This window comes from Alosa alosa, chromosome 10, assembly GCF_017589495.1.
Source record: "Alosa alosa isolate M-15738 ecotype Scorff River chromosome 10, AALO_Geno_1.1, whole genome shotgun sequence".
NCBI lineage: Eukaryota > Metazoa > Chordata > Actinopteri > Clupeiformes > Clupeidae > Alosa > Alosa alosa.
Window position 1 is genome coordinate 33,145,511 of NC_063198.1, and position 27,677 is coordinate 33,173,187.

Here is a 27,677-nt window from a genome sequence, read left to right on the forward strand (position 1 = left end):
TCTGATGACTAAACACACCATTTTAATGCAGTTTGGGAGGGACAGAAGAAGCAGCGCCTATGCGTGGCTCATGTGACATGTAGGCCTACATGATCTACCTGCTATCACTTCACTATTTGACACTACCCTACATGGAGACATATCTCATGTTATAAATCAAGAAATAATTTCAGAAATAATTTTTTGTGCATATGGGTTAGCAGGCTACAATAAATTGCCTAACAGACAACAGCCTAATTTCGAGGTATCACTAATACCTATTAAATAAATGTAAAGGACACATAATAGTGACAGAACTGTAAGCTCAAATTCAAAAACGTTTGAAGTCTACCCAAACATATGCAAAGGGAATATAAATAAATTGTGTTGCATATAGCCAGCTTAATTAATGTCAATTTAAAGATTATGATTAGCAGTTTCTATGGTTTTTCCATTGATAGTTACAGGAAGCCACGTTGTTGTTTAAACTATTGTTGCTTCTAGCCCACGTTACCTCCAGTTTCACTTGCTGCAGGGACGCACACGTTCTGTGTTAGTGGGGCACATTGCATGACCGCTCATAAGCGTTCTATTTGAGTTCATGCTGGAAATATTACTTCTCAGATGTAGAACTCAAATGTGTCTTGACGCCGCCGTGTAAGATCAAAATAAGATGTTCTAAATGGAATGCGATCTCCAGTAGATGTAGCACTACACACAGACAGTGAAATGCCGTTTGTAAAGTTCAGGTCAAATAAGACGTTCTAAATGGCGATGTAATTAAGCTGTTCAGATCTTTTCCAAGCGTCTTGGAGACGTATGTGTGCTGAATGGGCTGTGTCTATATAGTTGATGACACCAACTTAATAAGTATTTCTGATTGGGGAAAGTTTTTTTTTTTTTCAGTCAGCGGTTCCATACAATCTTTCTGCAGGCTAAATGATCAGACTTAACTTAATTTCGCGGCTACGTGGACCAGTAGGTTAATTGTTGAGGAGGCCCATATAGTTTGAGAAAAGCTGCAGATCATAGACAGAGAAAGCATAATGCTCAGTACAGTAGCCAAAGGTCTTTCTGCAGAAACAACAAGTGCCTTGGTGCGCGCACCCCCGCTTTCACTTTGACTCCCTGCATTTCTACATTGTGACAAAAACTGTCAGTCAGACAGTGAATTTTGGTTTACTAAACATAATGCGGTAACAATTATCATTTCAATTCTACCTGAAATCTGATCACTGCAGACGTTATAATGCAGACCCAAGCAGCAGCACAGCCTTGAAAGACGCACACTTTTTTGATCAGAGCGGCTCTGGTTCTTCACTGGCTAACTTGATGTGACTTGATTGAACGGTCATCCAGCCAATCAACAGACCTATTTGTGTCTCTCTGTGTGCGCGTTATAGTAGATACGGTTCTAACTCTTTACGGGAGCGTTTATTTCCATATTTTACTTTCATTTTAACCTGACAAAAAGTGTGGGGGATAGAATCGTGTTCCAGCAAAAGTGTGTACGTTATAACACCCACATCCCCCACGCTTGCTACGCGCCTGGTCACGTGCTTCATTAGAGGCTGCAGTGAAGTGCTATATTAGAGGCTACGGTCGCACATCCAGTCACTATAGCATCAGATGTTGACGTTTAAACTCTGCGAAAGGTAAGAATCTGGTATTTTCTTCTAAGCCAACTGTGGTGCCTCTCATATTAATCAAGGGTGGTAGGAAAGGCATTCACACAGATTTGGGGAGGGGTATGCCTCTACCAGCTCATGACAAAGGTTGATGTTAAGTTGAACAGCTAACAATTGTATTGCAAAATTGATTTACAGAACATTCACAGCACTGAACTTTGTATATAAAGAAATGCTGTATTAAAACTGTTTAAAGTAATTGTGCCAGTTTCTTGTACATCAGGCTGTATACTGTATAGTTACATTAGAGTTCACATCACACTCTATAGATACTATACATTACAGTTTATATCAGGTCACAGGTCAGGCTGTGTACTGTATAGCAACTATACTGTACATTAGGGTGGCTTTGCAGTGAAGCACTGGTTACGAGGAGCTATGAATGGCATCAAGATGAGGAAATAAGTAATACCAAGTGTAAATGTGAGGAAATACATAATACCAAGTGTAAATGTGATCACAAGAATAATTGCAGTCCAAAACAAAACAAGCAAACAACACGCTAGATGTGCAATATGTGCCACTGATATTTATACTAAAACAGAAGTAGATGTTTGGTGCATTTCTTATCAACGTTTGATGGATGTAAATGATGGCCCACTGCAACTGTGGGAGTCAGATGTCTGCTGAACAAGATATAAATGATGGCCCACCGCAACTGTGGGAAATGTGTCATATGTTAGGACTTTCCAACCTCAGAGTTTCAGTTTCCCTTCATCACCCTGCCACAGAGACAGAAGTGTGATGGGTCCACAGGCAATGAAGGGGGAGTTGTGTAAGTATTTGGCTTCAGTGATATTTTATTTAGACAAATATTTAAAACTGTGAGATGGCCTTAAAGCCTTCAGTTATACAAAGTTGGAAGCTTGACTGTTGCATTTGGTTTGTATTATTGTGTAATTATTAAATGCTTTAAATACAGGGTATCATTTGCAGTACATTTGGTCACTACTTTGATCTTCACACGCTACACAATTAGCAAAGTTCTGTTTTTCAGCACAAGGTGGTCATGAGTTTACTTTGAATTTCATCACCATGTCAAATCTGGAGAGTTACAGACTTACGAAATGAGGAATAATTAGGAAATGATGTAACAATTAGAAAATGATGTAACAAGTGAAAAGTTGACATATACGGACTGAAATACTTGATGAAATGAGTGAATGAAATGTTTATTGAATGAAAGTCTGAATATTGAATGAAAGTCTGAAAGTCTGAATATTGAATGAAAGTCTGAATACTGAATGAAAGTCTGAATATTGAATGAACGTCTACGTGTATTGAATAGAAGGCTGCAGTATATGGAATCAAATGATGTTTTCTAAACAAAGTTTGGGAGGAGCCCTTAGGGATGATTGACAGCAATTAACTCACCTGTCTTCCGCTGCCAGGGTATTTAAGCCGGCCTCCTTATCCATATGTCACACGCTGCGGCGCTCGCAAAATTATCCCTCCTCCTCCCCCTACTCCTCCATTTCACTGATAGCCCAGTTAAACGTCCCAGTTACGCATCCTCCTTACACAGGGGGGTGCAAGCGGCCATCGCTCTATCGCGATCTCCGCTTCAGGCATTCCATGACCACGGCCAGCTACCATGCCAACCACGCGCTTAGCTTATACACTCAGTACAGCTACCATGCCAACCTTATACACTCAGTATCCCTCCTCCTCCCCTATACTCCATTTCACTGTGTAGCGATTAAGTCCCAGTTACGCATCCCCTCCTTACACAGGGGTTTAGCTACTATGCCAACCACGCCGCTTTTAGCTTATACACTCAGCACAGCTACCATGCCAACCACGCCATTTAGTACACTCAGTATAGCTACCATGCCAACCACGCGCTTAGCTTATACACTCAGTATAGCTACCATGCCAACCACGCGCTTAGCTTATACACTCAGTATAGCTACCATGCCAACCACGCGCTTAGCTTATACACTCAGTATAGCTACCATGCCAACCACGCGCTTAGCTTATACACTCAGTATAGCTACCATGCCAACCACGCGCTTAGCTTATACACTCAGTATAGCTACCATGCCAACCACGCGCTTAGCTTATACACTCAGTATAGCTACCATGCCAACCACGCGCTTAGCTTATACACTCAGTATAGCTACCATGCCAACCACGCTTAGCTTATCCTCCTCTCCCCTAATTCTCCATTTCCCACTGATAGCCCAGTTAAACGCCCCAGTTACGTGATCCTCCTTAGTGTGCTGCCATCGCTTCTTACACATTTCTCAGCGATCTCCGCTTCAGGCGACCATGACCGGGCCTTCTGTACCAACCGGCTTAGCTTATACACTCAGTATAGCTACCATGCCAACCACGCGCTTAGCTTATACACTCAGTACAGCTACCATGCCAACCACGCGCTTAGCTTATACACTCAGTACAGCAATCATGCTGACGGGCAAACTAGTGAATTAAGATTATTGAATGAAAGTCTGAATATTGAATGAACATCTAAATGTATTGAATAGAAGGCTGCAGTATATGGAATCAAATAAGATTATTGAATGAAAGTACTTCTTAAAGGGGTGGTTCAGGATTTTGGACATAAGACCTTATTTCCAAGTAAGCAAGTGTGATATTTATCAGTGGAGACCGTTTTCAGCACGTTTCATCCAGTCCTTCTAATTGCAGAGTTAAGCGGTGCTAGGCTAAGCAAAGTCAACGGTATGTGCTAGCCTGCCACTAAAGACAGTCTTACCCACTCCAAAGTACACCTGAGGCAAATTCCAGACAATCTCCAGCAAATTCCAGACAATCGTATGTAATGACTGTGTTGATAGAATAGTGTAAGAAATACAACTACCCTTGCATCGCGTTGCAATAGTTATACTTTGGTCCCTAAAGTTGTTAGTAGTCATTTTGCAACTCAGCGGCGGACTGATATTACCAAGGCTACTACTAGGTATCCCCATTGGAGTGCGCTTTACTTTTTTAGGCGCAAGTACCACTAACCGAGCAAGTATAATTCGCCGCTGCTAAAAACTAGTCCCTCAAAAAGTAATCGCGATCGTTGAAATGCAAGGATAGAATAACGTTAGAAATAACACTGTCAATACAGACATTTACATCGATAGTCTGGCGTTATAATTTATTTGCCTCGGGTGTACTTTGGAGTGGGTAAGACTGTCTTTAGTGGCAGGCTAGCACATACTGTTGACTTATGCTAGCCCTAGCACCTCACTAACTCTGCAATTAGAAGGACTGGATGAAACGTGTTGAAAACGGTCTCCACTGATAAATATCACACTTGCTTACTTGGAAATGAGGTCCTATGTCCAAAATCCTGAACCACCCCTTTAAATGGGCTGAGACCTTTATGATGAGACATGTCAAATCGATCAACTTTTTACAAACAAGGCAGTGCCTTCCAATGCTGGAAAGGCGACCATAAATGTTAGTATGTTGTCATTGAATCCCATCTATGGAGGTTGACTAATACCGGTAATCTAGCTGCAACTTTTTGGCACCTTCCCGCTAAACTTCCTGTATTTCACACAACTTAGACGCCAATTAGGTGTCCCGTGAGTTGCATCCGCACCAAAATTTCACTACCAGTTTAGTTGTTAATTTTTTTTCTCATGAAAGCTTGCTGAATTAAATATCCAAAGATGAGAATGAACCTCCTTGTTTGGCTCCAGGGGGTGATAGCGTAGTGGTTTTTGCTTCTTTTTCGCTGGCTCTGTAATGACGACTGTCTGAGAAACTCCATCGCTACCTTTTTCTAGCCGGTGCCTGGGGTGTATTTGAATGTATTTGAATGTAGTAAAGCAATTCGTTACACTCGTTATACTTCCTGACACTGAGGCCATCGGCCCACAGTTGCAAGGGTGGTTTTTCCAATCACAGGCGCTAGGTGGAAGCGAGACGGCCACCATTCAACCCGAAAAAAGTCATATAACCACTCCAATGACTCTGAAGCTGTTAAATGAAGGTAAATTAAGCTAAAAAACATGCACATTAAGCTAAAAATCCTGCATAGTGTGCCTTTAAGGAGCTGGGCTAGCAGTAGCCTGAAAGGTTGTGGGTTCACGTCCCAGCTTCCACCGTTGTGCTGTGCCTTGAGCAAGGCACTTCATTCCAAGTTGCTCTCTTATAATATAGTATAATATAGTAATTCGCTTATAGAAGCGTCTGCTAAATTAATGAATGTAAATGTATGTACATGTGTCTCCAGTTGCCATTGCGGTGCTGCTGGTTGCGCTCTGCCTCGGCCACACTACTGCCGCCAGCCTGAAGGAACATCTAGCTGACTGTCTGGAGGACAAAGACTACGATGAGCTGCTGCAGACTGCGAAGACTGGCCTTCCCCACATAAACACATCTCACCATGTGGTCATCGTTGGTGCAGGCATGGCTGGACTGACGGCAGCCATGTTACTGCAAGATGCAGGACACAGGGTATATGCAATGCAGCCATGTTACTGCAAGATGCAGGACACAGGGTACATGCAATTTAGCCATGTTACTGCAGGATGCAGGACACAGGGTACATGCAATTTAGCCATGTTACTGCAGGATGCAGGACACAGGGTACATGCAATGCAGCCATGTTACTGCAGGATGCAGGACACAGGGTACATGCAATGCAGCCGTTACTGCAGGATGCAGGACACAGGGTACATGCAATGCAGCCATGTTACTGCAAGATGCAGGACACAGGGTACATGCAATGCAGCCATGTTACTGCAAGATACTTACACCATGTATGAATCCTGGGCCTGCACATTAGCCCACTACAGAGCCCTAGAGAGAAAGTGAGCTGCAGGCCCAATCCCCTTTAAAGCAACACCAAAGAACTTTCCCTCTGTCGCACGCACGCTTTTGTTTATCCAGCACCGGCTTTGCAAATAAAGATGTTCACAGACAAGGTAGAATATTTTGCATGACTTATAAAAGTGTGATGATCAGATGCAAGTCAAATTTGTAGTTTCTTATGTCTCATTCCATCGAACTACAGATCCGCTACCCGATCTGGCAAACTTAAATAGTGCGGTCATAGCCGATAGAGGGCCACGAAGCGAATGCAGAATTGCCGTTCACCCTGTTACGAGTTGATGAACCACTGAAACGATTTTGGAAACATTATTTTAAGGTACAAAAAACTCTTTGGTGTTGCTTTAAAGCAATCACTAGAATTTAATTGTTGCAAACTGGTACTACGAACAAAATATTAGTACATTCCTGAATCTACATCCTTATGCAAGCTTCCTGCCAGGACTTTTATGGGCTTTTCCCAAATCACGGAAGTAATGTCGACGCAGCAGTATAGTAGCATCCATCAGGCAAGTGTTATTTAAATAAACTCCTGGTGTACTTACAAACTTTTTTTTTTTCAATGCCTCGTTTTATGAGCAAAGAGCATAGTTGTACTACTGTAGAAGTTTCGTACCATTCAGGGCATTATCATGTGGGGTAATTTTTACGAGATAAAAGTAGGTTCCTTTACGCCTGCAGAAAGTCATTAGTTTCTGACAGCACTACTCGACCAGGGTTCGACCAAGGGAAAATATTCTGGGAGGGTGTTTGGCTCGGGGTCATGGTGCAAAGGACCCTAGAGTGAAATTGCTCCGAACCATCGCTTTAACAAAGGCTGTGAGTGAGCATTCAATTGTGAAATAATTCAACTAGTAGGATTGTATACCTGTGATCGAATCGCCCAAGACGCATTCTAGATACACATCTGAGAAAATCAGATGATCAAAACGTAACTGCAAGAGCGAATTGAAATAGACAAAAGCAGCCGCATCAATTAGCAGCAAGAGAGGAAGTAGCAGAATTAGCAGCCTTCAAAGTAATGATTGTATAGCAACATCAGTAGTAGACTCATAGTAGTTCTACTATCCATAGTTGCATTAAAAGTTGCATTAATAGGGTGAACGGCACTTCTGCATTCGCTTAACAAATAGCGTGCGTGTGACAGAGGAAAAGTGCTTTGGTGTTGCTTTAAAATAAAGACTTTTATTCTGCCAGTTTTTTACCAGAATAATTTGCCACAGCCCCAGGATATTCTTAAAGTGATCACAAATCCTTACAGAAAAATATCATCTTAAAATATAATATGAAATTATTAAAGGCTAAAATAAAAAGAGACAGACTAGAGAATACAGAAAATTTTCATCAACACAGTAGCACATTGCATTTCCCAGAGTGCCACAGCTCCCATATGTTTAAAGGGATCACATATGAATCCTTACTGAAATTGAATCTTAAAATACAATAATAAAATTACAATTGAAACTTAAGAGTTGACTGATATTTAGCAGCCATTTTTATAGCTAGCAACACAGACTCACAACGGCAAGAATCAAACCCGGGTTGACCAACTGTCAGTCACTGCTACTGTACACCACGTGCTAATAAAGGCTATAGCAGCTACACCACACGCTAATAAAGGCTATAGCAGCTCCACCACACACTAATAAAGCCTATAGCAGCTCCACCACACGCTAATAAAGCCTATAGCAGCTACACCACACGCTAATAAAGGTTATAGCTGCTTCACCACACGCTAATAAAGGCTAGCTGCCACCACACACTAATAAAGGCTAGCTGCCACCACACGCTAATAAAGGCTATAGCAGCTCCACCACACACTAATAAAGCCTATAGCAGCTACACCACACACTAATAAAGCCTAAAGCAGCTACACCACACGCTAATAAAGGCTATAGCAGCTACACCACATGCTAATAAAGGCTATAGCAGCTACACCACACGCTAATAAAGGTTATAGCTGCTTCACCACACGCTAATAAAGGCTAGCTGCCACCACACACTAATAAAGGCTATAGCAGCTCCACCACACGCTAATAAAGGCTATAGCGGCTCCATCAAGCGCTAATAAAAGCTGTAGCTGCTCCAGGACGCACTAAATAAAGGCTATAGCTTTCATGTTATTGTGGAATTTACATTTACATAATTTCTGCAAATATTTTTAACAGTGTAGTAGCTAACCAAGGCTGCAGAGGCGGTTTCAGAAAGTAAAAGTCCTGCCAAGTATTTGATCCAACCATTTTAGTACCAGCTCATCCTAATTAGCAAGAAGGTAGATCAGGTAATTAGTGATATCACCTGTATTAAGTAGGTAGGTAGAAAGAATATATGGCAGGACTTTTACTTTCTGGAGTCGGGATGTCCACCTCTGCAGGGCTGGCCTTTTGTTTTACTTATCTATCTCTTTCTATGTGTTTGATCAAGGTGACGATTGTAGAGGCCAGCGGTCGTGTTGGAGGAAGGGTGGAAACCTACAGAAACGAGAAGGAGGGCTGGTACGCTGAGCTAGGGGCCATGAGGATCCCAAGTTTTCACTTGTGAGTTGATGATTTACATCTACAACATCTTTATTAAGCAATTTTCTTGAGTGCACTCAGAAGTTTCTGGTGAGCATGAGAAAGTATCTCACCAGATTTTTGTGCATTTTTAATGTGCGCACCAGAAATGTGCCCACACCATAGGTGTATCTAAATTAGCTATGTACCATGTGTTCTTCTGACATTGAAACGGCGTCAATAGGCGACCCATCAGGCCAGCACTATAACTCCGAGCGTGGTAAACAAAATATTTGGATATTTCAGGCAGTAAATGCTCCCGTTAAGAACCAAACCAGATTTTGTTCAAATCTACACACCTATGGCAGAGACTTTCTAATGAGGAGACACAGCACTCCAAAAATCCTCCATAGAAATGCATGGGGTTAGTTTGTAACGCAGTTACACATATCACACCCCTTCCTCCAGAAAGTGTCGACATGTGAATACATTGAGCCAATCATGTGGTGTGATGTGAATACATTGAGCCAATCATATGGTGTGTTGTGAAGACATCGTGCCAATCATGTGTTGTGATCTCGCCGCTGGAGCAAGATTGGTGTCGTGAAGCCTTGCGCATGCACATTTCTGCCGAAATGGATGCCCGACGAGTGCCCAAAAAGCGTTGTCATGTGGCAGCCGAATGGAGGGACTTGCCTAAAAGGACTTTGCCTATGGCTACTGAAAAATGTAAGGTTCATTTAGCAAATGTTATTTTGAAATGTTAAAAAAAACATTGTTGTTTTCGAATTTCCGAACAAAAGTGGTGATAATTGGGGGTGTTACAGATATTGTTTATGAAATTTGTCTAAAATCTCACAAATGATGTAGGCTAATATTAGCACGTAAGTGTCAATGAGAGCAGCATTACTTATGTTAAAGATAGGCCTACAGTACCTTGTAACGTTACTGTCACACCAACTTTGTCACCATCAACCTTTCTGTTACCAGGATCGTCCACTGGTATGCTGACAAACTAGGGGTCAAGCTGAAGAAATGCTCCATGTACGACCCCAACACCTATTACCTGGATAATTTTCAGTGTCCCGCCAGCAGGACGGTTACCCCCCTCCCCCCAACATTCTAAATCAATTGTATGCACCATATTTTTTGGGTTTCGGGGGGCCCAGCGCAGGGGGGGGGGAAGTGGCCCCCGGGGACCAAACAAAATTTTTCCGTAAAAGTCTAGTGGGGCTACATACCCACCAAATTTCATGTGCCCCGGTGGTTCGGTGTCCCGGGTATCGTTGACCAAAAATTCAGGAAGTAGATGACGGGGGGAAAAAAACAAAAAAAACTTTGACAATCCCTGTATGAGCGCTTCGCTAGCGGCGGTCATAATAATGGTCTAAAGCACTCATATTTCAGGGATTAAAGTGAAAAAAAATCGTTTGACTGAACTTCTTTCAGGCCATAAGTCATTCGTTGTTCATATCTACCTATACAGATAGCACCCCTTTTGCGGTCGCGACCTATTGGTTTTTAATGTACAAAAAGATGCAAACAGCGAAGTAAAGGGAGTATTCGCCTTATTCACACGGCGGCCATTGTTTAAACCAAAACGAGGCTAGAGGGTACACTTACTATAATTAATGCGACCCACAGGTGAATGCATAGAACATAACAATCCTATGGTTTGTGTACCCTGTAGCCTCGTTTTAGCCGCCAATGGCCGCCATGTGAATAAGGCGAATTGAGAGTGTTCTTGATTGAAATTGAGTTTTCCTGATGAACAAAAATATATTTTAGTACCATCCCTGACCATTGCTGATTAGCCATTGCTGTTCTTTTCTACTGCAGCAATATTGTAGAAAGGCTTTAACACACTCTTATTTAATTACTTCAGGCCAAAAGTGTTTAAAGGGGAGATTTTTTTCTTGTTAATATGCAATTCAACACCAAGTAAAATCTATAAAATCAAGTTTGCAAGACTTCACATTTCCTCATCAAAGTAACGAATCCGAACATTCTAGATATTGTTCATATTTCCATTTGTTGCCTCATCCGCATTTAATGAAAACATGGTAATTTTGAGTTTTACAGACAACTCAGTTTTCCTATGAGCAGTCTCTCAGTCTGTGTGTGCTCATGCAGGAGGTCTGCGCATTTGATAACAACAATCTGGAGACGGTGCTTTTGTCCTCAGCAACAGATTGTATAAGGTTGACAAGAGGTTGCGATATGGTGAGGGACAGGTCGTGTTGCGCTATGAAAGAACATGCGTACAGTAGCCTACTTTCTAAATGTAAAAACGGTCAGCCATAGATAAACGTAGCCTACCTCTGTCGTGGTGGCTAGTTGCACCAGGTAAGGAAGATGTCCTGAAGTGCACGAACGTTAACCTTATGGCGGTCTTCTGATTGGTGGCGTGCTAAAACGTTTTCCTATTGCATCCATAAATAATTTTCTTGCAGCGAACCGCGCAAAAGCAAACCCCTGGCACTTCAATGTTGTTAATGGGCAGTGGAAGAGGACGTACATAGTGCAAGAAAACCCTGGTCGGAAGAAACCAAAATCGGATCGACCAGTTCTACATTGCCTTGGATAAAAAGCTGATTCCTTGTGAGGCAGCAAGTGCAGTGGGTGCATTTGATGAACCTTTTAAAATGCACTTTGTTTTCAATCTGGCATATGATGACGCACTTCACAGCTTCTACACATTTGCGCAGACAGTTGTATACAACATTGACATTGGAAAAACTAAAGAATCACCAAGGGTCAGAGAATTCCGTGCAAAGCTTTTGAACAATTTTTTTTTTTATTTGGCTTTTGCTTAACCTTAACGATGATGAAATGTTTTAGATGCCAAGAATTGCATAAAACCAGCCAGGCGTTGATATCCCATTTGAAATTTAAACATGGTTTCTATCCTACCTGAAAGCAAAGATTAATGTGTTCTCAAGAAACATGTTGTAAGCAGTTTGACACTTATTCAGGTTTTAGGAAAAATTTGGAAAAGTCACAATTCCCCTCCTAGTGAGATCATTTCTGAGCAAATGGAGACAGACTTGCCAGAAGTAAATAATTCAGTTTCAACAAGAGATGCATCAGAGAATAGGAGCTCTGTTCCTTCCACTGAATGCCTCAATAGTTTGTGTGCTTCCATAATTGCAAAACTTCAGGGTAGTGATGCTTCTAATAATTTGGTCTCAGCTATTGTTGGTGACCTTGAAGAATTGCAAGAGATGCATGATCATTTGAAACGGAGTGCTTTGTCAGTTGTACCATCAAACAGTCTGTGGTCAAAGAAAGTTGAACAAAGCTTTGAACATTTCCAAAACCCTTTCTCTTTTTTAAATTCAGAGTCAAAAAGGGTTAAGTATTTCAGAGAGAAATGGGGAGCTGTTGAGCCACTTGAACTTACCTTAGGAGTTCGGTTTGATAGCCGTCGAAACAAGACTCTAGGAACGTATGACCAAGTTCAAGTTAGAGACACTTTTGTTTACATAGAGACCCTTAAGTTCATGTTCTGTAACTCTGATATTTGTGAACAGGTCATAGCAGGCACCACATCAAGCCCATCAAAGATGGAAGTTACTTCAAAAAACACACACTATTCAGTAAACATAAAAATGCTCTGCAAATACAAGTGTATTTTGATGATTTTGAGACGGCAAACCCCCTTGGATCAAAACATTCAATACATAAGGCTGCCTTTACTTTATCTTAAGAAATTTGCCGCCCAAATTTAATTCTGCCATTCTTAATATTCTTTCATAGTCAAGATGTGAAGAGATATGGTTTTGATACAATTCTTGAGCCCTTGATTCGTGACATTAGAACTCTTGAAAATGAAGGAATAGACTTGCCCATCTCCTGTGAAAAGGTCTATGGAACCATTTCTCAAATAATAGGAGATAATTTAGGAATGAACGCAATCCTTGGTTACAATGAGTCATTTAGTAGCACTTACTATTGCAGATTGTGTATCATCGACAAACTTACTGCTCAATCAGTTTACAGTGAGGACCACCTCTCAGTTGTTGTTCGTGATGATGATAATTTTGGGAGGCACTGCAGGGATCCCACAGCTGAAGTCTGTGTATGGGGTGAAGAGGCATTCAACCCTCAATGAGTTGGAAGTATTTTCATGTTGTCAATAATGTTTCTGTTGACATCATGCATGACCTTTTAGAAGGGGTTGCTCAGTTTGAGCTTAAGTTGCTTTTTCAACACCTTACTGATACCGTTATTAGTAAAGGTCATCTTCTTTCAAGGATTTATTCTTTTGACTATGGTGAAATGGATCGAAAAAATAGGCCCACAAATGTGAATCTGGATTCAAGTGGCAATGGCATCGGGCTGAACTCAATTCAAACATTCTGCCTTGTGTGGAACACTCCCTTGATCTTTGGTGATCTGGTGGAGGCTGAGAACCAGCATTGAACCAGCACAACTTTTGTTGCAAATAATGAATATTGTGTGTTCCCCTCGTCTTACTGAAGCCATGACTATATATTTGAAACATTTATTTCTTGAGCACCATGAGCTTTTTAAGACAATATACCCACACCGGAACTTGTTGCCAAAACATCATTTTACTGGATACTGTTTTTTAGAATTGATTTAGATTAGTTTTATTTAGTATAATTTGTATTTTAGTATATTCTTTATCTTCTACAGTCCTTATTGCTTAGTTGTGTTTTTTATATTTGGGGGCCAAGCAGCGAAGCTGCGAAGGCACCCATTGAGTTACTAGCTTTTCCTATTATTATTATTATAAATCTGCCATTGGAGTCTATGGCAGCCCATAGAACACCTGGCTAAAAAGTTCCGATTTTTTGGCAGAAAGTTTCGGGACACTCCACTGACCACTCACACTTATTTACGGACCTCTAAACCCAGCCATCTAGCGCCACCAACAGGTCAAAATCTGGCCGAAAATTGAATCGCTGGGTCTAAAGTTATGAAATTTGGTACACTGATTCAGCACTGTCCCATGATCACTCTCACCAATTTACAGAACTCTATGCCCAACACTCTAGCGCCACCAATGGGTCAAAACTGGATTGCATTAACGCATGTGAAGATTGAACGGTGCATCCGATTTTCACAAATCAGGCACTGTTGGAATCCCTGGACTGACCGAAGTTCAATGACTTCTATTACGTCACTTTCCGCCATATTGGAACTCCGCCATATTGGATTTAGTCCAAACTCTATGAAAAGTTTCAGCGGTTACAAATTTCATCCGATTTTCACAGAACTTGGAGGAGATGATCTTCAGACCGAGCCGCACAAACTATACTGGTCAGATTTTTTAATTTCATTTTTGTTTGCTCGTGACAGCCAATCAAATATGGTGATGAAGCAGCCAAACAGGAAGTGGACTAACATCTCCGTGGCACTTTGAGTTCACATAACAAAACTCGATACCATTAGTCACGACACTGTCCCAATCACTCACAGCAAATTTTATGCATATACATTGAACACTCTAGCGCCACCACCAGTTCAATGCTGGACATGCGTTCATGCGTGTGATCCTTGACTCTTTTGTCTGATTTCACAATTGAGGTAGTGTCTGTGTCCTTGGACCATCCCGAGTTCATCGACTCCTATCCCGTCACTCTCCGCCATATTGGATTTGGTCCAAACACTACGAAAAGTTTCAGCGGTTACAAATTTCATCCGATTTTCACAGAACTTGGCGGAGATGATCTTCAGACCGAGCCGCACAAACGATACTTGTCAGATGTTTTTAATTTCAAGTTTATTTGCCCGTGACAGCCAATCACACATGGCTTAATTTCCATGCCTAACAGGAAGTGGGCTAACATCTCGGCTATGCTTTAATGTATGAAGTCCAATCTTGGTACAGGGACTTGGTATCTGATTGTGAGGACGCACTACGAAATTGGCATCATGTGGCCTCTATAGGGGGCGCTGTAATGCAGGAAGTGAGCTTGTATCTCAGCAACGCTTCGGTGTAAAAAGTCCAAACTTGGTATAAGGACCTGTTACCTGATTATGATGACGCACTAGGAAATTGGAATCATTTGGCATCTATAGGGGGTGCTGCAATACAGGAAGTGAGCTCCTATCTTAGCAACGCTTTGATGTATGAAGTCCAAATTTGGTACAGGGACTTGGTACCTCATTGTGAGGACACAGTAGGAAATTGGCATCATTTGGCCTCTATAGGGGGGCGCTGTAATACAAGAAGTGAGCTCATATCTCACCAACGCTTCGTTGTATGAAGTCCAAACTTGATACATGGACATATTAGCTGATTGTGAGGACATGCAAGGAAAGTGGTCTCATTTGACCTCTAGGGGTGCTGTAATAAAGAAAGTGAGCTCACATCTCAGCAACACTTTGGTATATGAAGTCCAAACTTGGTAGAGGGACATGGTAGCTGATTGTGAGAATGCACAAGGACATTGGTGTAATTTGGCCTCTAGGGACGCTGTAACAAAGTAAATGAGCTTATTTCTCAGCCATTCTTTATCCAATTGCAATCAAACTTGCTATGAGTGCTTGCTCATGGCATGGCAATGCCATTCCTGCTATAGCGCTCTCCTTGGCCCCCACATTGCTGCTTGCAGCTATATTATATACTTTTAATTACTTTTTTTTCTGCTGTTAGTGAATGTGTGTGTGTGTGTATGTCTGTATGCTACTGTGACCTTGAATTTCCCCTAGGGATCAATAAAGTATCTATCTATCTATCTTTTATGATTCATTATCAGTCTTGTTTACGTAAAAATTGACCCTTTGTTACATATGTCCAGCATTAGGTTTGAGGCTAAGCATAAGTTATTGAAGAACACTTTGAAAAATGTTAAAAATACAACAAAATCCCTGGCTAAGAAACACCAGTTGGCAGTAGGCTATCACTGGGAGAACCTTACACTGAATAGGCGAGAATTAGGTCCTATTAAAGTATTTGACAACACTGATTACGACATCACACAATACTTGACCACAACAAACAAGACAAGCAGCACAGTTTTTAGCACTACATGGGCTAAACTGGATGGCTCAGAATACAAAGAGGGAATTGTTATTTGCACTGATATACATGATGACCGTTTTTTTGTGAAATTGTAAAAATTATATTGATTGAAGATGACGCGTGTTTTGTTGTTAATGAGATGATTACTTAAAGTTTTAACGAGCATTTTCATGCCTATGAAGCTCATTCTGGTGTCGAAAGTTATTTTATTCTTACATCAAATGATTTCCATTTACACAAGGCTTAAATCCATTACACTAAAATCCACCAGGAAAATTCTGACGGCACCGCTTCAACATGCACACACATCAATAGCACAAACAAAATATATAGTGCTAAGGCAATACAACAAGCCAATCAACAACAAACCAGGCACTTTCAATAAATGTGTAAGGAACTAGATATGCAACAGTGCAGTATAAAAACAGCTTTGTGGGTGGATGGAAATTTCAAGCATCATGCAAGGACATATCTGGGTATCATAGCACTCCAATAGTTGCCTGTATAAATGTAAAAAAAGGCCTAGCCTACAGACAATGTCAACCTAATAACACAGGTAATTAAATAATTGAAAAAAAAAACAGGCACTTTGAATAGGTTTGTACGAGAACGATTAAAGTAGGCCTATATAGGCTTACATATAGACAGTTCCATCGAGTTACACAAACCATTTATCAGCCTGAGTGGCCCAATAATTAGTCATTAGGCTAGGCCTAGGCTACATATCAACATAAGACTAGCTTGTGCTAGTTTCAATAACGTCAGTGCTTTAGCTACGCTAACCTTTCTCTCTGCCTTCCATCCATATTTTAAACAGCAAGCAACCACGCAAATCCGTCGACTCTCAAAACTCCTCGAACTTGATCGTTTGTAGGGTCATGCCATTAGGCAAGGGGCCGCTCATTTATCCCCCTACATTTCTGTAAATAGACTTGACCTGCAATCGGTTCATTGGATAACAGAAACACATCCCCCATTCCCAGGAGGCTTTGCTCCATTCTAGCCTATGCTTACGTTAATTTAAGTACAAACAAACAAATTAAATTGTAATTTTTTTTTATTTGTGATGAAAGTTCTGTAATACCTGAATAGGACAAAAATGAATTAAGATAAAAAAGTAGGCTAAGGCTAGCCTACACAAAAATCAGCATGGGAGAGATGAGTGTGCAGGGTAACCATGAAGACATATAGACAGTGAGCGAGTGGTATATTGGTTGGACTTCCCAAATGTTATAGTGTAGATCTCAGAGATTTTCGCGAAAAATTCTTAATGCATCTGTCAGGTCGATGGCCGCATCACAGCCTTGATAAAAGCTCTATGGGCCGGCCCGCACCGCTCAGACTCATCGGTCGGCCCACCGGGAAAACTCCCGATCGTCCCGATTGCCACTCCGCTCCTGGTTCTGGTGGTAAATATATTGTCCCTGTGCATTCCATTTTTTAAAATGCAGTCAATAAAATATTAATAAATGGTTTAGTTTGGGCATTTATTCATTTTATTGTATCATAATAGTAGCATGAGAATCCATTTTGATTTCCTACTGCAATTTTGGTGGTGCCAACCCTGCTCGAGTTTGTACTCTGTGAGGAGTCGATTTGTTTCTGATAAGAGTAATAAGAAAACTCTGATGGAGTTAATTATAAAACACTGGCTTGGTGCTAAAGTTTACACTACGGCAAGTGTTGATTTTACACTAAAGAGTGAGGATTATATAAACTCTGCTACAGTGTTGAAATTAACACTTATAGAGTGAAATTAACTTTACTGTGTAGGCTAATATTAGCACGTAAGTGTCCATGAGTGTAGCATTACTTATGTTAAAGATAGGCCTACCTTGTAACGTTACTCTCACTCCAACTTTGTCACCATAAACCTTTCTGTTACCAGGATCGTCCACTGGTATGCTGACAAACTAGGGGTCAAGCTGAAGAAATTCTCCATGTACGACCCCAACACCTATTACCTAGTTAATGGGCAGCGGAAGAGGACGCACGTAGTGCAAGCAAACCCTGATGTTCTCAACTACAAGGTGCGGCCGAAGGAGAAAGGGAAGTCGGCAGACGAGCTGCTACAGCAAGCTTTGCAGGCGGTACGTGAGAAAAGGAGAGCAGAGGAAGGTGACAAGGATGAGTCAAAGGACTTGGGCTGACCAGAACAAAGACTCAAACTAGGCTACAGCAGCAGCAAACCTCATTTGAGCATTAATCACCAAACAATCCTGTATGTTAGTGTGTTCATGTTCATTGTAGCTAGATAATCGAAGCTCAGTTTATAGGATAGCCTACAGTTCTCACAATAACGGGCATCAACTCAAAAGATGGTTTAACGGAGTAGCCCACTTCCTTTTCATTTTTGTAGGTGAGGAAAGAAGTGGAGATGCATGGCTGCAAGGCTGCACTGAGAAAATATGACCATTACTCTGTGAAGGTAAAGCACCTACATGAGCACCGGACATTAGGCCTACAGGCCTACACATGAACTGATTTAATAATTGCACACACACTGCACAAATAAACTATGAAGTGTATAAATAAAGGTGCCTATACAGTTTGGTCATGAAAAATTATTTAATTTCTGCATTTCTTCTCTTTCTATTTATTTCTGTATTTCCACATTTCCTGTATGTCAGTAAGGCAGGCAGTTCTGCTGCAAGCTGTCCATATGGAGTGACAGGTGGCAATAGCGCTAGTTGTCCCCTTTGTCAACTCTTAGGCAACACAGGCTTATTAAAGTGAGAAATATCTCCAGCTAGCATTAACACATTCCTGTTTGTCAATATTTTTCAATATAATGCCACGTCAGACTGGAAAATGTCAACTCCATACTGTGTTTGGTTTTTATATTATGTGCATATTAGACATGGCAAGACTTCTCACTTGGAGTAAGAAACGGGCCTGCTTTTTTTTAATGAGGTGCATTGAAATATAGGATCAGAATGCTGAAATTTGAATCTGACATCCAAAGATGTGAAAAGTTGACAGCTTGAATTATAAAATCTTGGAAAAGTCTGAAACTAATTTGTCCAATTAGTCACATTTGGTTTGTTTTTGGTGTTCTATGTTTCTTGATCATGATCTTTGAAAACCAGACTTTTAAAGAAAGGATTTTGTTTGAAAAAACACAAGTCACCCTTTGACAGGCATGTGACTGTTTGTCTAATAGGAGTATCTGAAAGAAAAAGGCCATTTGAGTCCAGAGGCATTGAGAATGATTGGAGAGCTGCTGAACGAACAAAGCCTCATGTACACAGCGCTGACCGAGATGATCTACGACCAAACGGACATCAGCGACAACACCGGGTAATCCACCACTAATTAAACTTTCGCACAACATTCTCCCTAAAGTTCAAAATTATAACATCCCAATCCAGAAAGGAAGAAGAACACAAATAATTAATCATGAACTGAAATTGTTATAGAAAACTGGAATCGTATAACTCTTTGCAGATACCAGTTTTGATTGTTTTTGCTTTGGGGTTATTTACAGAAATACATGTTGTATTATTTGTATATGTTTAACTTAAAATATGTGTTGTGATGGAAATGACAGTGTGTGGCGGAAAAGACAAAGTGTGGTGGAGATGACATATGACATGTAGACAAATTTAAGATTTAAAAGAATATAAAAGCAAGATAAAAAAAATGTGTCCTTACCATATGTTATGTAATTATGTATAAATTCTACTATATTCTTTAGTACTATGAAGCAAATAAACTGTGTTTTAGTGGGCAATGTCATTTCCACACAACCTGCCGCCATGTCATTTCCACCATGAAAAAAGTGGTGGAAATGACTGTGGCGGAATTTACATTTTATCCCTTTTTTTCTATAAAAAATATAAATTATATAAAAAAGGGACTTATTTTCCCATAATGACCGGCATTCTATACATTATCCCGCTTATTATACGGCTACTTGCCAAAACGAAAGAATAAACTCGACGATAGGCTGTGTCTTTACACTTATTTGTTACCCATTTCGTTGTGGCTTTTGCTGAGAAACATAGTTCGCAACACACACTGAACTTGAATCAAACATTCTTTAGAACACAGCTGATCAATCGTCTGCTTTTACTTTTAATGAAGTTCCAATGCAAGAAGTGACCGGAATACTTGCGGAGTGATATGATCAGCAGCACAAAACCCGTTGCCATTGACAGCGGTAATTATATGTTTGCAGCGGTAATTACATGAATTAATTTTACCGTAGAACGTTGGGAAATCCCATTCAAGTCAATGGAGCGTTCTACTAGCATTGTGAAGAGTAATAAACAAAACTAGAAAAGCATTTCCTGAAGGAAATACAGTGCATGAAAATGCAAAAATATGATGTAAAATATCATACAGAGTAAAAACAAACTATATTGGTTGCTAGGTAGATGAGGTTTAATATAGTTGGAATGACTGAACAGTTAAATAGGTGAATAGTTTAAATGGTTAAATTATTTAGGTAGATAGTTGACAATAACTGACAGTTGGAATGGCTCTAATGTTTGCTAGCAGTTATGCTAACTATGTTAACAAAGATAATAATGCTAACCAAGTTACTTAACTTAGTTAATTCAGCTAATGTTTTCTAGCAGTTTTTAAAAAAATTTTAATAATGGTAATGCTGTTAACTATGTTAACAATGCTAACTATGTGACTTCGCTAACTTAGCTATTCATTTTTAGCAGTTATGCTAACAATGTTAACTATGCTAACCATGTTACTTAGCTAACTTAGCTAATGTTTTCTAATAGTTTTGTCAAAAATGATAACTATGCTAACAATGTGACTTAGCTAACTTAGCTTATCATTTTTAGTAGTTATATTAACTATGCTAACTAACATGCTAACAATACTAAAATGTTAACTATGCTAACCATGTGACTTAGCTAACCTAGCTAATCATTTTTAGCAGTTTTGCTAAAAATGTTAACAATGTTAACATGCTAACTATGCTAACCATGCTAACTAGCTACAGTGGGTAGGAGTCATAGTTGATGACAAGTAACAGTTACAATGGCTGAACAGTTAAAAAGTTCAGTAGTTTAAAGGGTTAAATTGTTTAACAGTGAAATATTGTAGTGAGGACTTTTATTTTGAAACAGTTTTGGCAGAGGAAACAGTTGAACAGGATGTGTAGTCTTAATAGAGCCAGTTTATATGCTTAAAGCCCAAGGGGGCAGGCGAACGTTCGGAGAGCGTAGACATTATGGCGGATCTGAGGCTAAATAGTAGACCAGTTCACCTAGCCATCCCCATTGAAGCCCATTCAATTTTGGCGCCACTTTGACATCAAATAACGTTACAGCTGAAGCATTTTAAGCCTTTATATGAACTTTTTCTATTTCCGGAGAAATACAACATTGTGTGATTGGCGTCATAACCTCGTAACTGACTTACAGACTGAGTCCCCTGAGCCTGCGCAGAAAGCCTCGTCGACCAACAGGAAACGGTTGAAATTTGCTTCACCCGCCTCGATTGACATCTACGTGATGACTCTGCCCATATCTTTTACTGTCTATGTTAAAGCCTGAGACTGGCAGTTGAGCCAGGATTCTAATTGCTTAACGGCTCTATTGTGATGTCATCAGCCCATGTTAAGTCTATGGGGAAATTTTGAGTAGTTTTTAATTAATAGTTTAAAAAGTATAAAAGTTACAAAGCTGAAAAATACATAGCACTCATGTCCTAAGTAAGACCTACGTAACATAGTTTGAATGAAGTTTCTACGTTAAACGGTTGAAGCTGCATTAAATGCGTTAGAAGAAGAAGAAGAAGAAGAAGCCTAGGAAGAACAGTACAGTGCATTTTCATGCACTGTAAATACACAATATGGCTCTGATGTAACCCCCTGTGGAGTGGCTATTGCTATGGTTACTAAGTATACAAACCTAAAACCAGAGGTGGAAAGTAACGAAATACATTTACTCACATTACTGTATTGAGTACTTTTTCTGTGTATTTTGTATTTTTTAAGTAGTTTATAAAATCGGTATTTTAAATTTTACTTGATTACTTTTTGAGTGAAGTATTGTACTTCGCTACATCGAAAATCCCGTTACTTGAGTAAAAAAAAAAAGTTAAGACTAACGAAAACAGAAAGGGAGAGAAAAAAAAAATCACCTAAACCACTAGCCTAGTGATAATGATCAGCATGTAGCCTACAACAGGACATGAATCAAGCGGACGCCATGCAGTCTTTCTGAAAGTGATGGAGATGGAGCTGGATCACGAGATGCATCAGATTAGCCTAACCTATGAAAGTGTATTTTCCGGCTATTTCAATGGGCTGTCTCAGTTCGTTTAGCACCAATGATTGCGGAGATATTCAAGCAAACACCATGGGATTTAGCTCTTTTGATGTTTGTGCTCACCTTTCTTTGGAAAGAAGTTTATTGTTTCCCCTCATTTTGATGTCTCTCTTTTTCCTGTTTTGGCCTTTGTTTTTAGTAACCTGACTTGGCTTTCATGGAGAAAGACATTGCACCAGCAGCACAACAATTAACGGTCCACTAGGCCTACTAGCGATGCTCAACTAAATAAACAAAAGATAGACTACCTTATGAATCGTGCAGGCGGACTAAACCATTTAGCTCTTTAGCAAGGGAGAGTGAGAGTGACCTTGGACAGTTTTCACTATGTTTTGTGTACAAAATCCAGTCAGTCAAACTTTACATTTCGTCTGACATTCATTTTTACATTTAATTTGGAAGTTAAAATATTCAGGTAAAATAAATATATGGTGGAAATAAATATTGAACGCTTAATTTTTTTTTTCAGTAATTAGCCTAAACTTCCAGTGAGTCTATTCGAAATTTTCACCACACATTATATTAACACACATATAAAAAATCCAAACATAAGAGTTTTGTGTATTAAAGTGGAATGACACAGGAAAAAAGTATTGAACGTGCCTACTGAAATTTCATCAATACTTTGTGGAAAAGCCTTTGTTTGTAAAGACAGCTTCAAGACATTTCCTGTATGACAAAACTTATTAGTCGCAGTATCAGGTGTGATTTTGGTCCATTGTTCTAAACAGATTCCAGGGGTCCCTCTTGTGAATCCTGATCTTTAGTTCCAGATTACTTCCAGAACTGTTTAATTGAATTTAATTGAATTGGCTGCCTTTAAAGTCTTTCTGGAGCTTTCTCCGAGTGGTCCTTGGCTCTTGGAATTGACTATCCTTCTGACTCCCTGGTCAGAAATATTGCGAGGAGATCCTGTGCCCTGTGCCGGTTGATGATGCAGTGATGTTTCTTCCACTTGGAGATAATGGCTCCCATGCTGCTTACTGGAAGATTCTGAAGTTTTGAAATGCATCTGTAACCAGTTTCATTGATATGTTTTGCAACAATAAGGTTGCAAAGGTCTTGGGAGAGCTTTTCGCTTTTATCCATCATGAAATGTTTCTTGTGTGACACCTTGGTAATGAAAAACCTTTTTATAGCCCATCAATATGTAAGCTACTAACCAAGCTTATATTAATTTGTGCAGATAGAAAGGATAACTACTCTCTAACTACTTACAGATTCCAGCTCGTTCCTTCCCTTTCCTTGCCTTAGTGCTTTTTTCTTAGCGTGTTCAATACTTTTCCCTGTGTTATTCCACTTCATTACACATGACTCTACTTATGGAGTTGTTTTGGATTTTTTTATGTGTGGATTACCTGAGTTATTACTAATGCCTGATGAAAATGTTGTGCCCCCTGTATTTCACTTTTCAAGGGCCCTCTCCTCCATTGCCCTATACTTCCCACCCCCAGTTCGACGCCCTTTAATCTGCTGAACCTTCTGCTCGTTTCCAAACTCTCTGCAACTCAACATTGGCCTGCCTGCCTCAGCTGCCTGTGAGGGGCTTTTCAGTTGGATTACTGTTCACTGCAAAGCGACCCAAGGATGAGTGCAACTAACTTTGAAAATCAACTACTGCTCAAACTTAAAGAACTTAAAGGTGGTGATTTTTCACATAGATCTCCATTTCTCAACATCCTTATCAGGCAAGTACCTCCACTCGGCTGCCATATTGCAACACTTTTTGGGCACTTATCGTGCATCTATTTCGGCAGAAATGTGTGTGCGTAACGACACCAATCTTGCTCCAGCAGCGAGATCACAAGAGATGATTGGCACGATGTCTTCACAACACACCACATGATTGGCTCAATGTATTTTACAACACACCACATGATTGGCTCAATGTATTAACATGTCAACGTTTTGCCGCGGAAGGGTTGTGATAGGAAACAGTAAAAACCTGCATAAAAGGCCTCATATTACATAGGAAACAGTAAAAACCATGCATAAAAGGCCTCATATTACATAGGAAACAGTAAAAACCTGCATAAAAGGCCTCATATTACATAAAAAAAGAATGATTAAGCCATGATTAATTTTTTCATAAGTTGCTCTTAGGATGTAGTAAGCGTGACAAAAACAAAAAAGAAGAAATGTTTTTTAGTTTTTGTCATTTCTTCCAGGGAAAGAAAAGTACCATAGTTGAAGAATTATCCTTTTACATTTATGTGTTCCCATTTCTCTGTACATAAGCTGTTCAGATTTGTTGAGATGTGAATTTGAACTGGAGGATTATTCAGTGTTTAGACTTAAGTGCAGTACAGTTACAGTTACAGTAAAGCTGCAAAGTACATTTTCACTTTGATAAAGTACCAGCCAACAGCAAAAACCTTTTACGGCTCCTACACACAGTTGCGTGCCTTGCAGTGCTGGAGACGCATCCCATTCACTTTAAATGGGCTCACGTCATCCGTTGCCGAACTGAATTGTGGGTGCGTTGCATCGCGTTACTTCCGTTGCTTGCGTTGAGAAGTTCAGCTGTTGCTGCACCAACAGAGTGCACCGGCCAATCAACGGACAGCACCAACCAATCAAATTACGGTTATACTTCAAGTCATTTGCATAGCTACCGTCGGGAACACCCACTGGCATGCGTTGACGGAACGCAACTGTGTGTGGAAGCCATTAGATGCACTTGCTGGTGAGGTTACCTTTACTTAACTTGCCGTTGTTGACGTGGATGGACACTATGACTGTGACATGAGTTGCTCTCTGAGTTTTCATGTTCACAACATTATGAATACACACACACACACATATAAAATACCTAAATATTAAGTGTACAACCCTTTGCTATAAAATGCTCATAAGAGTGTGCAATTTGTCTTGTTTGGATTTGTCTGGTTTTCAAGGTACAACGAAGTGGTCGGTGGATCAGATCTTCTCCCCAAAGCTTTTCTTTCTGCCCTTGACATCCCTATTCTCCTGAACTCCACTGTGAAGAACATCAGCCAGACAGACGAAAGAGTCATCGTATCATACCAGACCGGTCAACCGTCTCCTCCTACTGACCTTCGTGCTGATGCCGTCCTGGTAACCACCACGGCTAAAGCGGCGCTGTTCATGGACTTCCACCCGGCTCTTTCCAGCCACAAGATGGAGGCCCTTAGGGCGGTGCACTACGACAGCTCCACGAAGATCATCCTCACCTTCGAGAAGAAGTTCTGGAAGAAAGACGGCATCCATGGTGGAAAGAGCATCACGGACAGACCCTCGCGCTTCATCTACTACCCCAGCCACAGCTTCCCGGCCAACGAGACGGTCGGCGTGCTCCTGGCCTCGTACACGTGGTCCGACGACTCGCTTCTCTTCCTCGGGGCAAGCGACGAGGCCCTGAAGGAGCTGGCGCTGAGAGACCTGGCGCAGATCCACGGCGACTACGTCAGGTCTCTCTGCACTGGCGTCGTGGTGAAGAGGTGGAGCTCGGACCCGTACAGCCTGGGCGCGTTCGCCCTGTTCACGCCCTACCAGCACCTGGAGTACGCGCGGGAGCTGTTCCGACGTGAGGGCCGGGTGCACTTCGCTGGGGAGCACACGGCTTTGCCTCACGCCTGGATCGAGACGTCCATGAAATCGGCCATCAGGGCTGCTGCGAACATTAACAAAGCAGCACTGCCAAACGCAGAATCAGAGAAATGTCACAAGCGAGATGAGCTGTAGCTCCTCTGATAAGGCATCCAGTGTGAACCGCTCCGCACTGTACTGTAGTCAGACACTTGCACGCACACACACACACATACATACACACAAACACACATGCACAAACATACGCACAAACACAAACACACACACACACAAACACACATGCACACACTGTAGTCAGAGATGTAAAAGTCTCGCTTCAGAAAGTAAAAATCCTGCCATGGTCCCCATTACGATTTTGTTAACTTATGGCCTCCTTACACCCAGTGTTGTGCCAGGTCACAGCTTTTTTGAACTAGTTCAAGTTCAGTTCATACATGCTCAAAGTGAACAGTTCACGTTCAAAGTTCACAATTTTCATTCTGAACTAGTTCAAAGTTCAGTTAATTTTACTTTTTTCGTGAGATATTTAAATAAATACTTTTCACACTACGAGCTAGAAATCACTATACGTTCTTTGAAGCTGCTCATTAGACATTTGCTCATGACACTGCAATTGTGGGTTTCTTACCAGGTGATGAAACTTGCAGACAAGGTAGACCAGTTCTATACTTAGTGCAATGAAATCCAGCCCTCGGCGCTCTCGTCGTTGCCTGCTACGCGGCGTTGCTATGCCTACCCCGCTCTGCTGCAATTCATCACGGGTAACGTTGTGCGGAAGCCAGTATGCTATTCAACTATTCTCAGCCGGACACTACGTTGCCCGCAATGCATTGCGCACACATGACGCAGCCTTACACCACTGTCTACAGCTCTTAGAGTCACGGTAAAATGTCATTTTTGGTACATAGGAATCCGCCGTCTTGGTTTGTATAGAAATTGATATTAAGTGACATACACGCAAGATGGCGGAAATACGGGACCGACAGTAATAGGGGGAGTTCCGATAATGACTTTCTAAACACAGTTGATTTCACTAATTAGCTGATAGGTTATAGGCCTACCTGGCTAAGGAGTTGTGCTAATTAGAATCAGCTGATTAAGTGAATGGTTGGAACAAAAATGTGGCAGGACTTTTACACCTCTGATTGCAGTATTGAGCTTAGTCACACCAAGATGAAACTGGAGCAGATTGTTGATAGAGGTCTAAATTGGCCCTAAATTGATTGTGACCTTCCCCCAGTCTACACAGACAGCACCTTTAACCATGCAAACAAAATAATCAGCGATGCTTCCGGTCCAACCCACAGCACATTCCCGATTCTCCCCTCCAGAGGGCGCTGCAGGTCCATATCAACCAGAGCCGTCTATATAAACGGCTTTGACATCAACAAAAAACCACCCAGTTCAAAAACCTCTTGCCTTCAGCTTTCAACACCCTGCTTGCCTGCCTTGAATTGTTTTACTGTACTAGTTTTGTTACTTAAATCACTACTTTAATAAAGTTAAATTAATATAAAAATGTGCAATGTTTCTAATTCCCGAGAAGTATGTTGTGTATGTTCTATAATATTCTTCTTTGTTAAGTCATTACTTTTCCGAAGTTGGTTGAGAGGGAAGCTACAGGATTTTCAGTCATGAGGATGAACCTATGATCCATAAGCAACAATTACAGAATTTGGCTTCATCACAAGTAGGCTAGGGTGGGTACCTAACACTGTACCTTTACCGGTAGCCTACCAACCAAATTAGGTCGGTATTACTGAGTATTGGTTCACGTGAAATCGAACGGTGACAAATGTCAGTAATTTCATGTGCATCAGTTGAGCTCATGTCTGTGTTGTCACATGCATGTGTT

General features: G+C 40.9%; 1 protein-coding gene across 3 annotated transcripts; it reads left to right on the forward strand.

The window, feature by feature from the left end:
* Nucleotides 1-1,506: 1,506 nt before the first annotated feature.
* LOC125301577 (L-amino-acid oxidase-like) lies at nt 1,507-26,337 on the forward strand. 3 transcript variants are annotated; one of them, XM_048254168.1, is made up of 8 exons: nt 1,507-1,634; nt 2,351-2,442; nt 5,863-6,086; nt 8,886-8,998; nt 17,842-18,043; nt 18,313-18,381; nt 19,117-19,253; nt 25,150-26,337. In XM_048254168.1, exons 1-8 carry the CDS (start codon nt 1,609-1,611, stop codon nt 25,955-25,957), a joined length of 1,671 nt encoding a protein of 556 aa, XP_048110125.1. In that variant the 5' UTR covers nt 1,507-1,608; the 3' UTR covers nt 25,958-26,337. The 3 variants fall into 3 exon arrangements, with proteins under 3 accessions (XP_048110125.1, XP_048110126.1, XP_048110128.1); XM_048254169.1 differs by lacking the exons at nt 1,507-1,634; nt 2,351-2,442 and adding an exon at nt 5,584-5,619; XM_048254171.1 differs by lacking the exons at nt 1,507-1,634; nt 2,351-2,442; nt 5,863-6,086 and adding an exon at nt 6,145-6,348.
* The last annotated feature ends 1,340 nt before the right edge of the window (nt 26,338-27,677 follow it).